General features: G+C 42.5%; 1 protein-coding gene across 1 annotated transcript in view; it reads left to right on the top strand.

Moving 5' to 3' along the window:
• LOC115180292 (apoptotic protease-activating factor 1) overlaps nucleotides 1–15,936 on the top strand; it is a 77,298-nt gene that overhangs the window by 29,539 nt on the left and 31,823 nt on the right. The window contains exons 22-26 of the mRNA XM_029742264.1: nucleotides 205–330; nucleotides 1,350–1,484; nucleotides 1,665–1,790; nucleotides 8,912–9,037; nucleotides 10,501–10,647. Of these exons, the coding sequence (XP_029598124.1) occupies nucleotides 205–330; nucleotides 1,350–1,484; nucleotides 1,665–1,790; nucleotides 8,912–9,037; nucleotides 10,501–10,647 (660 nt within the window). The remainder of the gene's footprint in view (nucleotides 1–204; nucleotides 331–1,349; nucleotides 1,485–1,664; nucleotides 1,791–8,911; nucleotides 9,038–10,500; nucleotides 10,648–15,936) is intronic.

The raw sequence follows: 15,936 nt of genomic DNA on the forward strand, positions 1-15,936 counted from the left end.
ACACTTTTGGGAGCAAAATATAATGTGTGACTATCTTATTTTATTTTTTCTAAGTTTACTATTCTGTTAGTCAACACCTCTCCAACTTCTTGGGATGTGTGTCAACTCATGCTTTTAATAGATTGTTTTTGCTCTTTTGACACAGTAATAAAGGATTGAAATGGAATCATCTCTCCCTTCTCCTTCCTCCCTCTCTCTCCCCAGGTGTTGGAGGTGCCGTCGGGGACCTCTCTAGCCACTCTTCAGGGTCACACCAGGACAGTTCTCCACTGCCAGTTCACCCCGGAGGGACACACACTCATCACCTCCTCTGAGGACACCACCATGCGGGTGGGGCCCTTCTCTTCCTTCCTCATCCTTCTTTCTTCTCTTCTTCTTCTCTTCTGTGGTTTGTTATTTCCCTCCCTGTGTGCGTCTGTCCGTGTGTGTGTGTGATGTTTTCAGACTGTTCCGCTCTGTCACCCTTAACAGCTCTCTTCTACTGTTCCACCTCACTGAACATATCCTTTCATCTCCTCTGTTTCTCTCATCTCCTCTCCTCTGTTTTTAGGACAGCCTGTCCACTGCTAGACCTATCTGCCTATCAGAAGTACACACACTATCCAGAGCACCACCTTGCTGCAAATCAGAACAGCACAGCCTCACTTTGTATTTATCTTACTCTGTATTCCCTTACTGTCCACGGACCATCTCCTGTGTATTCCCTTACTGTACATGGACCATCTCCTGTGTATTCCCTTACTGTCCATGGACCATCTCCTGTGTATTCCCTTACTGTCCATGGACCATCTCCTGTGTATTCCCTTACTGTCCACATACCATCTCCTGTGTATTCCCTTACTGTCCACATACCATCTCCTGTGTATTCCCTTACTGTACATGGACCATCTCCTGTTTTATATGAATAATGTTTGAGTAGCTTCACTGAAAAGGGAGTATTTGGTGGATAGATTCACTTTGAGGAAATGTTGACCTACAGGGAATGTGAATAGCTCTATACAGTAAACATAGCTGTGACTCTGACCGCTGACTTCTGGAGTGGTGAATGGTACATTCACAAACCCAACATTGGTAAGAGTTTGATGTGTCAATCATTGTCTGAGATATTTGCATAGAGGCCAATATTCTGCCCAGTGCCCATTCACTCCTAGCAGCTAAATACTCCCACTCTGGGCACAGATCCAGGATCAGCTTACCCTCAATAACTCTGATTGTGCTAAATCCCTGGTTGAGGTGCAACTTTTACCCACTCCAGTACCAGAAGGTGATTGCTCTCTTGCTCTCTCTCGCACTTTCTCTCGCTCTCGCTTTCTCTCTCTCTGTGTCTCTCTCTCTCTCCCCCCCTGTAGGTGTGGAGGTGGAGGACAGGTGAGTGTGTGGTTCTGGAGGGCCACAAGGAGCAGGTCAGATGCTTCTCTCTGCTCACCACCTCACCCTCCTCAGAGACACATCTCCTCAGCTGGTCCTTTGACGGCACAATCAAGGTAATACAAGCACACGTATGAAGTACCAGACGGACAGTAAGACTTAGAAACACACACACATGCATGCAAAACCTGTTAAAAGCAACACGTTACGATCAGCGTGCACTTACATGAACTAAAGGATATTTACTAGAGGGAGGTGACACAGAAAGCATCTCCCCCTCTCGCTCCCTCCCCCAGGTGTGGGACATGTCTAGTGGTGAACGGCTGCAGGACCTAGTGTGTCACCAGGGGGCGGTGCTAGCCTGTGATGTGTCACCTGACGGACAGCTCTTCGCCACCACCTCCGCTGACAAGACTGCCAAGGTAACACACACACACGTGTCATCAGTATGCGACAGAACCCAGCCTAAATCCTTAGATCAGTGTGAGACAGACATGTTGTCTATATCACAATCCCTTCAGAACCGTGTGTATAGTGTACATTATTATGCGGTCAACTAAAGGTCATTGGTAGCTTGAGGTGGACATGAAGCAGATGGTTACTGCGGTCACTAACTTAGCCAGCGGTCAAGCCACTCACTCGCCTCCCTGCCCCTCCAGCGGTCAAGCCGCCCACTCGCCTCCCTGCCCCTCCAGTGGTCAAGCCACCCACTCGCCTCCCTGCCCCTCCAGCGGTCAAGCCGCCCACTCGCCTCCCTGCCCCTCCAGCGGTCAAGCCGCCCACTCGCCTCCCTGCCCCTCCAGCGGTCAAGCCGCCCACTCGCCTCCCTGCCCCTCCAGCGGTCATTAAGTCTGACTGCAACCTACAGACCGTACCGCTGCCCTCTCCTCTCCTCCTACCTAGCATTACCTGTGTGTGTGCGTGTTTGTGAGAGAGAGCAGGCTGCTGCTCTGCGGTTGACTTTGATTGACACTGTGGGTGTGGCATCTCCTCTGACCTCTGACTCCTCTGATCACTGTGGGATCTCTCCTCTGACTAGGTTTTCACTCTGTCACCTTACTGTGTTTTTGCCCTTGATCATCCTTCCTCGTTCTCTCCATCAGTTTGTATTGTTCTCTCTTTCTTCTATTTTCTATCCTTGTTTCCCCCTCTGTCTGTCAGTCACAGGATCATTGAGTTGGTCACTCACTGGAAATGGCTATTAGGTCAGCATCCAAATTGGCATTGGAGGATTGTGTGTGTGTTGTAATGGTTCAGAGCTGGTGTTCCCATTAACCACACTGTTTATTTCTGTTCACCAGACCAGCATGCTTTCATTAGTGCTTTGGACCTAGACACTCTGGTAATGATGTGGAAAAGTAGTCTGAAGGGCTGGCCATGGTTCCGCCATCCACAAACGCATACACACACACACACATACACACGCAGGCGCGCTGTCTCTCACACACACATACAGTGCCTTGCAAAAGTATTCACCCCCTTGGCGTTTTTCCTATTTTGTTGCATTACAACCTGTAATTTAAATGGATTTTTATTTGGATTTCATGTAATGGACATACACAAAATAGTCCAAATTGGTGAAGTGAAATTTAAAAAATGACTTACTTTAAAAAAAAAAAAAAAGGGGGGGGGTTTTATTTAAAAAAATAAGGAAAAGTGGTGCGTGCATATGTGTTCACTCCTTTGCTATGAAGCCCCTAAATAAGATCTGGTGCAACCAATTACCTCCAGAAGTCACATAATTAGTTAGATTGCACACAGGTGGACTTTATTTAAGTGTCACATGATCTCAGTGTATATATATATATATAGTGCTGCTTCATAGTGCTGCTTGCTTGGTGGTGCGCCTTGCTTAGTGGTGTTGCAGACTCTGGGGCCTTTCAGAACAGGTGTGTGTGTGTATATATATATATATATATACCTGTTCTGAAAGGCCCCAGAGTCTGCAACACCACTAAGCAAGGCGCACCACCAAGCAAGCAGCACTATGAAGACCAAGGAGCTCTCCTAACAGGTCAGGGACAAAGTTGTGGAGAAGTACAGATCAGGGTTGGGTTATAAAAAAATATCTGAAACTTTGAACGTCCCACAGAGCACCATTAACCTCTCTGGGACATGTGGAACGCTAGCGTCCCACCCGCGGGACACACTGCCAACAGCCAGTGAAATAGCAGGGCGGCAAATTCAAAACAACAAAAATCTCATAATTCAAATTTCTCAAACATACAACTATTATATCCCATTTTAAAGATAATCTTCTCGTTAATCCAACCACACTGTCCAATTTCAAAAAGGCTTTACGGCGAAAACATAACATTAGATTATGTTAGGACAGCGCCTAAACAAGGCAAGGAGAGGCGTCACAAAAACCAGAAATACAGCTAAAATGAATCACTAACCTTTGATGATCTTCATCAGATGACACTCCCAGGACTCAATGTTACACAATACATGTATTTTTTGTTCGATAAAGTTCATATTTATATCCATAAACCCCATTTTACATTGGCGCGTAATGTTCAGAAATGTTTTGCCTCCCAAAACCTCCGGTGAATGAGCACATCAATTTACAAAAATACTCATCACAAACGTTGATAAAATTTACAACAGTTATTGAAAGAATTATAGAGACAGTTCTCCTTAATACAACCGCTGTGTCAGATTTCAAAATAGCTTTACGGCGAAAGCACATTGTTCAATATTCTGAGTACAGAGCTCAGCCATCAAAGCAAGCTATACAGTTACCCGCCAAGTTCTGGAGTCAACTAAACTCAGAAATAGAATTATAAATCTTCACTTACCTTTGCTGATCTTCGTCGGAATGCACTCCCAGGACTCCCACTTCCACAAGAAATGTTAGTTTTGTTCGATAAACTCCATATTTATGTCCAAATACCTCCGTTTTGTTCGTGCGTTCAGATCACTAATCCAAAGGCATAATGCGCGAGCGCGAAACCCGAGACGAAAAGTCAAATAGTTCCATTACCGTTCGTAGAAACATGTAAAACGATGTTTACAATCAATCCTTAGGGTCTTTTTAACATAAATCTTCTATAATATTCCAATCGGACAATAGCGTATTCATTACAGAGGAAAAAGAAGGAGGGGCGCGCCTACGTGAGTGCGCCTGCGTGAGTGCGCAGTAAACAACTCACTGGTCCCAGGCTTGAGACAGCTCTTATTCTCTGCCCAGTAACAGTAGAGGCATGAAACAAGGTTCTAAAGACTGTTGACATCTAGTGGAAGCCTTAGGAAGTGCAAAATGACCCCACAGAAACTGTAGTTTGGAAAGGCAATCAGTTGAAAAAACTACAAACCACTTCCTGGTTGTATTTTTTCTCAGGTTTTTGCCTGCCATATGAGTTCTGTTATACTCACAGACATCATTCAAACAGTTTTAGAAACTTCAGAGTGTATTCTATCCAAATCTACTAATAATATGCATATCCTACCTTCTGGCCCCGAGTAGCAGGCAGTTTAATTTGGACACGTCATTCATCTGAATATCCGAATACTGCTCCCTGTCAATAAAAAGTTAAATCATTATACTTTTTTTTTAAAGAATATGGCACGACAACAAACGTGCCAAGAGAGGGCCACCCACCAAAACTCTCGGACCAGGAACCCTGAAGGAGCTGCAAAGCTCCACAGCGGAGATTGGAGTATCTGTCCATAGGACCACTTTAAGCCGTACACTCCACAGGGCTGGGCTTTACGGAAGAGTGTCCAGAAAAAAATAAGCAAACATGTTTGGTGTTCGCCAAAAGGCATGTAGGATACTCCCCAAGCATATGGAAGAAGGTACTCTGGTCAGATGAGACTAAAATTGAGCTTTTTGGCCATCAAGGAAAAACGCTATGTCTGGCGCAACCCCAACACCTCCCATCACCCCGAGAACACCATGGTGATGTTTGCATCATGCTGTGGGGATGTTTTTCATCGGCAAGGACTGGGAAACTGGTCAGAATTGAAGGAATGGTGGATGGCGCTAAATACAGGGAAATCCTTGAGGAAAACCTGTTTCAGTCTTCCAGAGATTTGAGACTGGGACGGAGGTTCACCTTGCAGCAGGACAATGACCCTAAGCATACTGCTAAAGCAACACTTGAGTGGTTTAAGGAGAAACATTTAATTATCTTGGAATGGCCTAGTCAAAGCCCAGATCTCAATCCAATTGAGAATCTGTGGTATGACTTAAAGATTGCTGTACACTAGCGGAACCCATCCAACTTGAAGGAGCTGGAGCAGTTTTGCCTTGAAGAATGGGCAAATATCCCAATGGCTAGATGTGCCAAGCTTATGGAGACACCCCAAAATACTTGCATCTGTAATTGCTGCAAAAGGTGGCTCTACAAACTATTGACTTTGGGGGGTGAATAGTTATGCACGCTCAAGTTTTCAGTTTTTTTGTATTCTTGTTTTGTTTCACAAGAAAAAATTGTTTGCATCTTCACAGTAGAAGGCATGCTGTGTAAATCAAATGATACAAACCCCCCAAAAATCTATTTTAATTCCAGGTTGTAAGGCAACAAAATAGGAAAAATGCCAAGGGGGGTGAATACTTTCGCAAGCCACTGTATGCACACATACACCCACTGTCTTTTTCTGTCTGCTATCATAGGTCAAAGCCGAACCCTGAGTCTGATCGTCTTTGTCAGATAGAATAAAAGACTGAAGGTTTTTGTTCCACTCATCTCTCTCTCTCTGTTCCTTTCTCTCTCCCTTCCTCCCTCTGTTTATTGACCTTCAGATGACTACGAGACGTGCCAAATTAACTTTTTTAATCATCTACCATGTGATGTTCTCTCCATCAAGCATGAAAGAGAGAGCGAAAGAGGGAGAGCGAGACAGAAAGACAGAGACAATTGACTAAGAACATTGTGTTCTTGTAATAAACAGAGTATTCTTTATTATGTTAGGTTCTAAATAAACAGAGTAAAACTAACGGACAGCTAGGAAAAGCTCAAACCAAGTTTATTCACCCAATGGGTCAGACAGCTGAACAGACAAAAACATGTTTCCACCAGCACTAGTGTTTTGTGTATATATATATATATATATATATATATATATATATATATGTATATATATATCACTTTAGGTGGTCTCCCTTTCTCTATACATTACATATTTAACGGTAGGTAGGAAGGTAAGTGATGTGGGTAATAAACTGTTCCTTCTCCCTTAATGTGACCTGACCTCGGCCCCGATTCCTCACTAATCCACAGCTCTCCACCCTTATCAGTGACCACAACCATGTGATTGCCTTTCCCTTACTCAGTAACAGTCCAAGCCCCTGGCTCATATCCAACCTTAATTGACCCCACCATACACATTCCTTCTACAGATAACCATTCACTTCTGGTGTAGCAAGTATTTCAAATTACAACCCAACAACTGAAACCAGACTGTGGCCCTTCTCCTTTCCATGGGATACCTGATGTCAAACAATAACATGTTCTGCATTCCCCTCTCTCCCTCAGTACCATGAACAAGGATATTTTAAATTTAGAAGTCAGAGCCCATCAATTAGATGTACTTTACATACTGATGGGATTAAATTAAAATGGGTTTACACTACCTTGTAAAATAATCCAATAAAATGGGCGGATGGTGACGTAGACATACTTCGTATTCACATCTCAAAATATATAAATTAAATTACCACAATCAATTTCAATAGAAAGTTAGCAAAAATAGATACGATTCTGCAACCATGGAGAGGTAAATACTTGTCTATTTATGGAAAAATCACATTGATTAACACTTTGGTCCTATCACAGTTTACTTACTAATGGCACTGCCTACTCCAAACGACTCGTTTTTTAAATCATATGAGCAAATTTATATTTTATTTTATTTGGAATGCTAAGCCAGACAAAATTTAAATGTGCCTATTTATATAATAAATATGAGTTTGGGGGGCTAAAATGATTAAATATGAAATATTTAAACCTCTCACTAAAAGCTTCACTCATGCATAAGTTATACTTAAACCCAAAATGGTTCTCCAGTAGATTATTAAGGCTCATCCTTTGTTCAAAAATGTCCTTTTGGCCTTTATACAGATTACAACTTCTCATTTCCGACTAATTGAAAATGAAATTTTGTTTAAAGTATCGCCCTTTCTTAAACAAGCCATACAAAGCTGGTTACAATTTCAGTTTTATCCTCCAGAAAAGATAGAACAAATGTTATGGTTAAACTCAAATATACTGATTAATTAAAAAAACATTCTTTATGGATTATTATTTTTTAATGGTATTATATTTATGAATGATATTATGACTAGAAATGGAGGAGTTATGTCACATATTTCCATATATTTTTGATAGCTGCATATCTGGTCAATCCTAATTTACAACCAACTGATTGCAGCACTACCACAATGGAGGAGGCAAGTGGAAAAGGGAGAAGGTAGGGAACTTGTTTGCCTGCCATATATTAAAGATACAAATTGGCTGAAAGGAATTGGCGTAAATAGAAAAATATACCCGTTTTCATTTGAGGACAAAAATGTTGACAGCTGCGCCATACAGATTGCAAAATAAATGGGAAGAGATTTTTGATGTACCGATTCCATGGCACATGGTTTATGAACTGGTACAAAAAACAACACTTAGAGTTTTTCAATTTAAATGATTATATAAATTCTTGCCACCGACAGAATGCTATATATATGGGGCATACAACAATCTCAGCTCTGTAGATTTTGCTGTGAAGAGACAGAATCACTAGATCATTCATTCTGGTATTTCGCCTATGTAGCTTGTTTCTGGTCACAGGTTTAGGAATGGTTAAAAAATCACAACATTAACCTTGCAAATAGCAATGTTGGGCAATTTGGAAAGCCATAGTCAGTCATTAAATAATATAATACTAGTAGGAAAAGTTTATCTTTAGTTCACAATCTGTGGATACTTTACGATTTACAAAGGTTAAAAAAAGGATGTAAAACATCACAGCACAATTGAAAAATATCTGGTGGATGGAAACCAAACGAGGATGGTCTATGGTGATAGGTGGGATGGGCTGAGAGTGGCTGAGGGGTGGGATTGGTAATAATACGTTGTTAGGAAATGTATTATTGTTATGTGACTGCTTTATATAAAAGTACCATGTATGTATATGTAGCAGAAAAGCTGTAAAAAAAATAAAATATATATATATATCCTCCGAAGAGGGGTGGTGGTGGATGGGTTAATACAATGTAAAAATAGCATTATGGTATGGGCAGTATCATCTATCAAAGAAGCAGCCGGAAGGCTTTAATTGATGCCAGGCTTCATTATCACTGAGCGCTTGTTCCGTTCTTTAAGTTGAGTGGTCTACCGAACTAGCAGCATAGAGAAACAATAGACAGTTAGGCTTTCAGGGAAAAAGGACATTTATTCAATTGAATTAACCAAGGCACTCTGCATATAGAAGTGGCCTAACCAAAATTGCCATGGCATGTTCAAAACATATTTGAAAAAAAAGTATTTTATTTTCGACAAACTTTTGTAACCTCTGACCTCCAGTTTCTCCTCTCATCGGCCCTCAGGTGTGGAGCAGTGCATCGTGGGAGTGCGTGCGCCTGTTGAACGGCCACCAGGACTGTGTCCGCAGCTGCCGCTTCTCTTGGGACGGCCGGCGCCTAGCAACCGGCGACGACAACGGAGAGATACGGGTGGGTAGGGATAGAGGGATGGAAGGGGGGGTGAGTGAGTAAAGAGGGAGGAGGGAGGGAGGGAGGGAGGGAGGGGGGAGGGAAGGAAGGAAGGATTGAATGAAGGAGCATTAGAAGGAGGGAAGTTGAGGAGTGAAGGAGTGAGCACATGAGTGAAGGAAGGAGTGAGTGAAGGAGCATTAGGAGGAGGGAAGTTGAGGGTTAGGGAGGGGTAAGTGAAGGAGTGAGCACATGAGTGAAGGAAGGAGCAATAGAAAAATAGAGAGAAGTGCTGCACCTCTAAAGAGATGGAGAGGAGGATGTGGAACAGGTGTACAGGGGGGATGAAGAGGAAGGAAAGAAGGCAGAGGGGAGGAAGTAGAAGACAGTTAGTCAGATTGAATCCCTAAGGCTTTGGCATCTGCATAGATCCTAGAGAAGGAGAGATAGAGAACTAAAGAGCGAGGGAGAAGGGATGATGGAAATGAAGGGAGAGAGAGAAAGTGGGGTAAGAGAAGAAATGAGAGTGGGCAAGAGGGGATGATGGAAAATAAGAACAATTAAAGAGAAGAACGGAGAGTGAAAGAGGGACAGACTAGGGACTGAAAAAATGAGAGCGTGACAGAGGGACCTGTCTGTTCCTCTACAATCACATTGTTCCTCTACCAGCTGCTTTCCACAAACTATTCCTGACTGACTGTCTGACTAGTACATTTGGAGCACACTCCAAAGTTTTCGAACCTGAAAAGTGATCTAATGTCGATGAGTCCACATCTCATGCCACTTCCCAGGTTCGAAAACAACTGACAAACTTTTATTTTGGAGTGAACTGTCACTTTAAAATCATGTCATGACATGTCAATCATCCAGGGTTGTGTTCATTAGGCACCAAACAGAAGGAGACTTAAACCACAAGATTGAATTATAGTACATAGAGTAGAATATATGCCCCTCTTGTTTCTATGGAAACACTTGAGTCATTCTCAGTGAATCATGCAAGGTGTTAAATATAGCATGTTCTGTGTCCTATATAGACAGAACAGTATGGCTCATGGTTGTTAGTTGCATAACTCCAGTATTAAAATGGAGGGTTGTTTTATGTCTCTATGGTGCTTTATTAATCAGTGAAAGTAGTCATTGATTGAAAGGTAAAGTTGAAAAGCACAAGATACTGTAGCATTCAAGGACTGGATTATTGCACACCTAACTGTAGACTACTGTATGCCTATAAGGTTGGTAGTCACTAGATGGCCATGTTAGAAAGTACTAAAGTAGCCCGAACAGTACATGAGATATTTGTTGTTATTTTGGTTTGTAGTTCTGGTTAAGGTTGGGGTTAGATATTTTATGGCCGTCTAGTCAAAAGCTTCTTAAGATACCAGGTTGATAATAAGTCCATAGCTGACATACACCCCACCATTTATAACTACTAGGTTCAATTCTCTCATTTTTCATTCGTTTGTCTCGTGTGTCCCGTGTCTCAGCTGTGGAACGTGAAGGATGGTACTCTGCTAAAGATCTGTTCCCGTGACAACAAGGACGCCATGGACTCTCTGCACGGAGGCTGGGTGACCGACCTGCACTTCTCCCCAGACAACACTGTGCTGCTGTCTACAGGAGGATACATTAAGGTAGGAAACACACACACGGAGAGAGACACACACACTTTTACCGAGACACACACACAAACATGTAAAGACAAACGTGCGCACACACACACACACACACACACACACACACACACACACACACACACACACACACACACACACACACACACACACACACAAACATGTAAAGACAAATAGATGTGCACACACACACACTAATGGGAACAAACAGAGGTTTAAAGCACTATCGACCAGAGCCCTTGTCCCCCGGGGATTACATCATCACTGCCTGGTTAAAAAGCCAATCAGAGCCCGGCTGAGGCTGACCCCCAGGTGATCCCTCCTTCTGTAAAACTGGAGGTAATCAGAGAGGAGTAACAGACACACACTCCGCAATCCAATCAAGTTGGGAGGAGGATGAGATGTGAAATATCACTCACACTCTCACTGTGACTATTGCTTTGGGAGTACTATAAACCTACTGTGGTGTAAGAAAGCTTGGGGGCATTACATTTAGCATACGTGGATGGGCGTGGTAGGCGGGCAGGCGTGCGTGGGTGTGAGAGGAGAGAGAGGGAGTTTCTTGCCTGAGTGATTTCAGGAAAATTCAACAGCAGCATTCCTTATCTCACTTGTCTCCTCCGCTTTGAATTCCAAAATCCTCTAGTAAATGTATTAAGCATATTAAACCAGTGATTTTAACCTACATTGGATCAATGTAATGGATGTTTTTCTTCTAATGTCTCTCAACACATTAACTCTCATGCTTGGCTATTTTTATGTGATATTCAAGTGTCTGTTTGAATCAAACTGGTTGCCACGTATCCAAGAAACACAAAATAAATTGACTGCATGTTCATTTCAAACTTCCTTCTCTCACAGTTGTTAGCTAGCCTTTTGTTTTGTTGTCTTCATTGGGAAGATTCTAGTTTCTATTGATGAGAGCCCAAGGTCACTAAGCCCATTGTGATCAGTCAATATGTTGATGAGTCAACTCCATGGATACTGATGGAGAACGTAACTACTAGACTTAATGAGTCAACTCCATGGATACTGATGGAGAACGTAACTACTAGACTTAATGAGTCAACTCCATGGATACTGATGGAGAACTTAACTACTAGACTTAATGAGTCAACTCCATGGATACTGATGGAGAACGTAACTACTAGACTTAATGAGTCAACTCCATGGATACTGATGGAGAACTTAACTACTAGACTTAATGAGTCAACTCCATGGATACTGATGGAGAACTTAACTACTAGACTTAATGAGTCAACTCCATGGATACTGATGGAGAACTTAACTACTAGACCTAATGAGTCAACTCCATGGATACTGATGGAGAACTTAACTACTAGACTTAATGAGTCAACTCCATGGATACTGATGGAGAACTTAACTACTAGACTTAATGAGTCAACTCCATGGATACTGATGGAGAACTTAACTACTAGACTTAATGAGTCAACTCCATGGATACTGATGGAGAACTTAACTACTAGACTTAATGAGTCAACTCCATGGATACTGATGGAGAACTTAACTACTAGACTTAATGAGTCAACTCCATGGATACTGATGGAGAACTTAACTACTAATTCCGTCATTACCTCCTGATGACACTCGCTGTTATCCAGAGTGTTAGAAGGACAGAATACCTCTTCATCACTCTATCACTTCCTCTTTCCACACTTCCCTTCTTTCTTTCTCCTGACTTGATGGATCTGAGCATGTGTGGATGTAACGAGCAGTGATTGATTATTATGCCTGTCTGCGCTGAAGAGGCAAATCCCTTGTAATGAGCCTTGATTGATTTATCGTGGGTGAGAGGTGAGCTGTCAGTCATAATAATTGCCGTGGCAGCTGTGTATTCATAGTTAAACGATGGCAAATTTAGCCTGGGGCGACGTGGGGACAGAATAAATAAAACTGACTAATTGCATCTGTATGTATTAACAGTGGGCCTTATTCAATCCAACCTGTGTCCAGATTTCAGCTGGAAATTATTACAAAATATATAGCACTGGAACAAATAAGAGACCACTGCAAAATGATCAGTTTCTCTGGTTTTACTATTTATAGATATGTGGTTGGGTAAAATGAACATTTTAGTTTTATTCTATAAACTACTGACAACATTTCTCCCAAATTCCAAATAAAAATATTGTCATTTAGAGCATTTATTTGCAGAAAATGACAACTGGTCAAAATAACAAAAAAGATGCAGTGTTGTCAGACCTCGAATAATGCAAAGAAAATAAGTTCATATTCATTTTTAAACAACACAATACTAATGTTTTAACTTATGAAGAGTTGAGAAATCAATATTTGGTGGAATAACCCTGATTTTCAATCACAGCTTTCATCCGTGTTGGCATGCTCTCCACCAGTCTTTCACATTGATGTTGGGTGACTTTATGGCGCAACAATTCAAGCAGCTCTGCTTTGTTTGATGGCTTATGACCATCCATCTTCCTCTTGATCACATTCCAGAGGTTTTCAATGGGGTTCAGGTCTGGAGATTGGGCTGGCCATGACAGGGTCTTGATCTGGTGGTCCTCCATCCACACCTTGATTGACCTGGCTGTGTGGCATGGAGCATTGTCCTGCTGGAAAAACCAATCCTCAGAGTTGGGGAACATTGTCAGAGCAGAAGGAAGCACGTTTTTTCCAGGACAACCTTGTACGTGGCTTGATTCACGTGTCCTTCACAAAGACAAATCTGCCAGATTCCAGCCTTGCTGAAGCACCCCCAGATCATCACCGATCCTCCACTAAATTTCACAGTGGGTGTGAGACCTGGAGAGGCCTACGAGCCACAGTGTCTCGCACCCACTGTGAAATTTGTCTTTGAAGGACGCATGAATCAAGCCACGTACAAGGTTGTCCTAGAAGAAAACTTGCTTCCTTCTGCTCTGACAATTTGGGGTTTTGATTGATTTAAGGCCTAGTTTGTACTGTAGCCTTGTCTGCCTGAAGAAGACCATGTCTTTCCAAATGTTGATTTTGTATCACGCTGTGTGAAAACTAACTTGAGGAAGCAGCCAACAGTGAGCAGAACTTATCGTTACAGACGTGTGTGTTCAGTAGAAGTGGTGCCGATGGGATCAGTAGTGCTGTGATGATGATTCAATAAAGCTAGTCTCCCTGATGTCTGTCAACCCCTATCTGTCTCCTCCTTATGGCTTCCTGGAGTAACTTCCCACCACAACACTATCTCTGTCTTGCTATATTTAAAGGAGATTATCTATCTCTCTCTCTTTCTATTCTCCTCTCTCTCCATCTCTGGTCCCTTTCCATGGCCTCCTCTCTCATTATTTACCCATTTTTCTCTCACTCTCTCTTCATGCACTCTCCTTTTCTCTGTCTCCATCTCTAGTCCTTTTCCATGCCATCTCTACCTCTACCTCTACCTCTCTGTCTCTGTGTGTCTGTCTCTGTCTATCTCTGTCTGGTTCATATGACAGGTATTATCAGGTTGTGTAATTAAAAGCAGCATGGTGTGTGACCCTCTGGGAGCTGTTCCAATGCTTCCTTAAGCCTCTGAGACACCAGGATAGGAGTGTGTGTGTGTGTGTGTGTGTGTGTGTGTGTGTGTGTGTGTGTGTGTGTCAGAGAGTGATAAGTTGTTTTGGGGCAGCTCTCTGAGTGAGGGTGTAATATCACACTGACCCCCATCACTCCTCTGTTCTCTGCCCGGTAATACCTCACACAGCCTGTCTTACACCTGGGAGACAGCCCACGACGCACAGCTATACATCACACAGTCTGGCACACACACACACACACACACACACATATATATACACACACACATACACAAACATGCAGACACGCGCAGGTATGCACATAGGTACACTCAGAGAATCAGCGGGACCTCACAGATTCAGCATGAGTTGCTGTGAGACAATCTGTCATAGTGCCATGATCCAAGTAGAGGTGGGATGTGTGAAGAGGCTCATCCTTACACACACACACACACACACACACACACACACACACAGCAGGAGACCCTGAGTAATTCACACAGAGACCTCATACTTACAGATGCTTCATATCTTCCTCCTCTCCCCTACACCTCCACTGTTGCTAAGTCAACACTAGTCCCTAGGATTGAGGAGACACAGTATACATCCCAAATGACACCCTATTCCCCTATTTAGTGCACTACTTTTGATCAGGGCCCAACTCGCTCTGGTCAACAGTAGTGCACTGTATAGGGGAAAGTGCACCGTTTCGTATGCAACCACAGACCAATATACAGTACCAGTCAAAAGTTAGAACACACCTACTCATTCTCATTATTTTGACTATTTTCTATGTTGTAGAATAATAGTGAAGACATCAAAACTATGAAATAACACATGGAATCATGTAGTAAGTGTTAAACAAATCAAAATATATTTTATAGCCACACTTTGCCTTGATGACAACTTTGCACACTCTTGGCATTCTCTCAACCAGCTTCACCTGGAATGGTTTCCAAAAGTGAATGAGTTCCCACATATGCTGAGCACTTGCTGGCTACTTTTCCTTCACTCTGCAGTCCAACTCATCCCAAACCATCCTTCCAGACTCACATCAAACATCTCCAATCCAAAGTTAAATCTAGAATTGGCTTCCTATTTAGCAACAAAGCATCCTTCACTCATGCTGCCAAACATACCTCGTAAAACTGACCATCCTACCGATCCTCGACTTCGGCGATGTCATTTACAAAATAGCCTCCAATACCCTACTCAACAAACTGGATGCAGTCTATCACAGTGCCATCCGTTTTGTCACCAAAGCCCCATATACTACCCACCACTGCGACCTGTACGCTCTCGTTGGCTGGCCCTCGCTTCATACTCGTCGCCAAATCCACTGGCTCCAGGTCATCTACAAGACCCTGCTAGGTAAAGTCCCCCCTTTCTTCTACTACAAATCTACCATTCCAGTGTTTTACTTCTATAATGTATTTACTTTGCCACCATGGCCTTTTTGCCTTTACCTCCCTTATCTCACCTCATTTGCTCACATTGTATATAGACTTATTTTTCTACTGTATTATTGACTGTATGTTTCTTTTACTCCATGTGTAATTCTGTGTTGTTTGTATGTTGTCGAACTGCTTTGCTTTATCTTGGCCAGGTCGCAATTGTAAATGAGAACTTGTTCTCAACTTGCCTACCTGGTTAAATAAAGGTGAAATAAAAAAATAAAAAATGTGAGTTGTGGTTGGGTGATTGTAGAGGCCAGGTCATCTGATGCAGCACTCATCATTCTCCAAGAATCACTCTCCTTCTTGGTCAAATAGCCCTT

Source organism: Salmo trutta, chromosome 40, assembly GCF_901001165.1.
Source record: "Salmo trutta chromosome 40, fSalTru1.1, whole genome shotgun sequence".
NCBI classification, from domain to species: Eukaryota; Metazoa; Chordata; class Actinopteri; order Salmoniformes; family Salmonidae; genus Salmo; species Salmo trutta.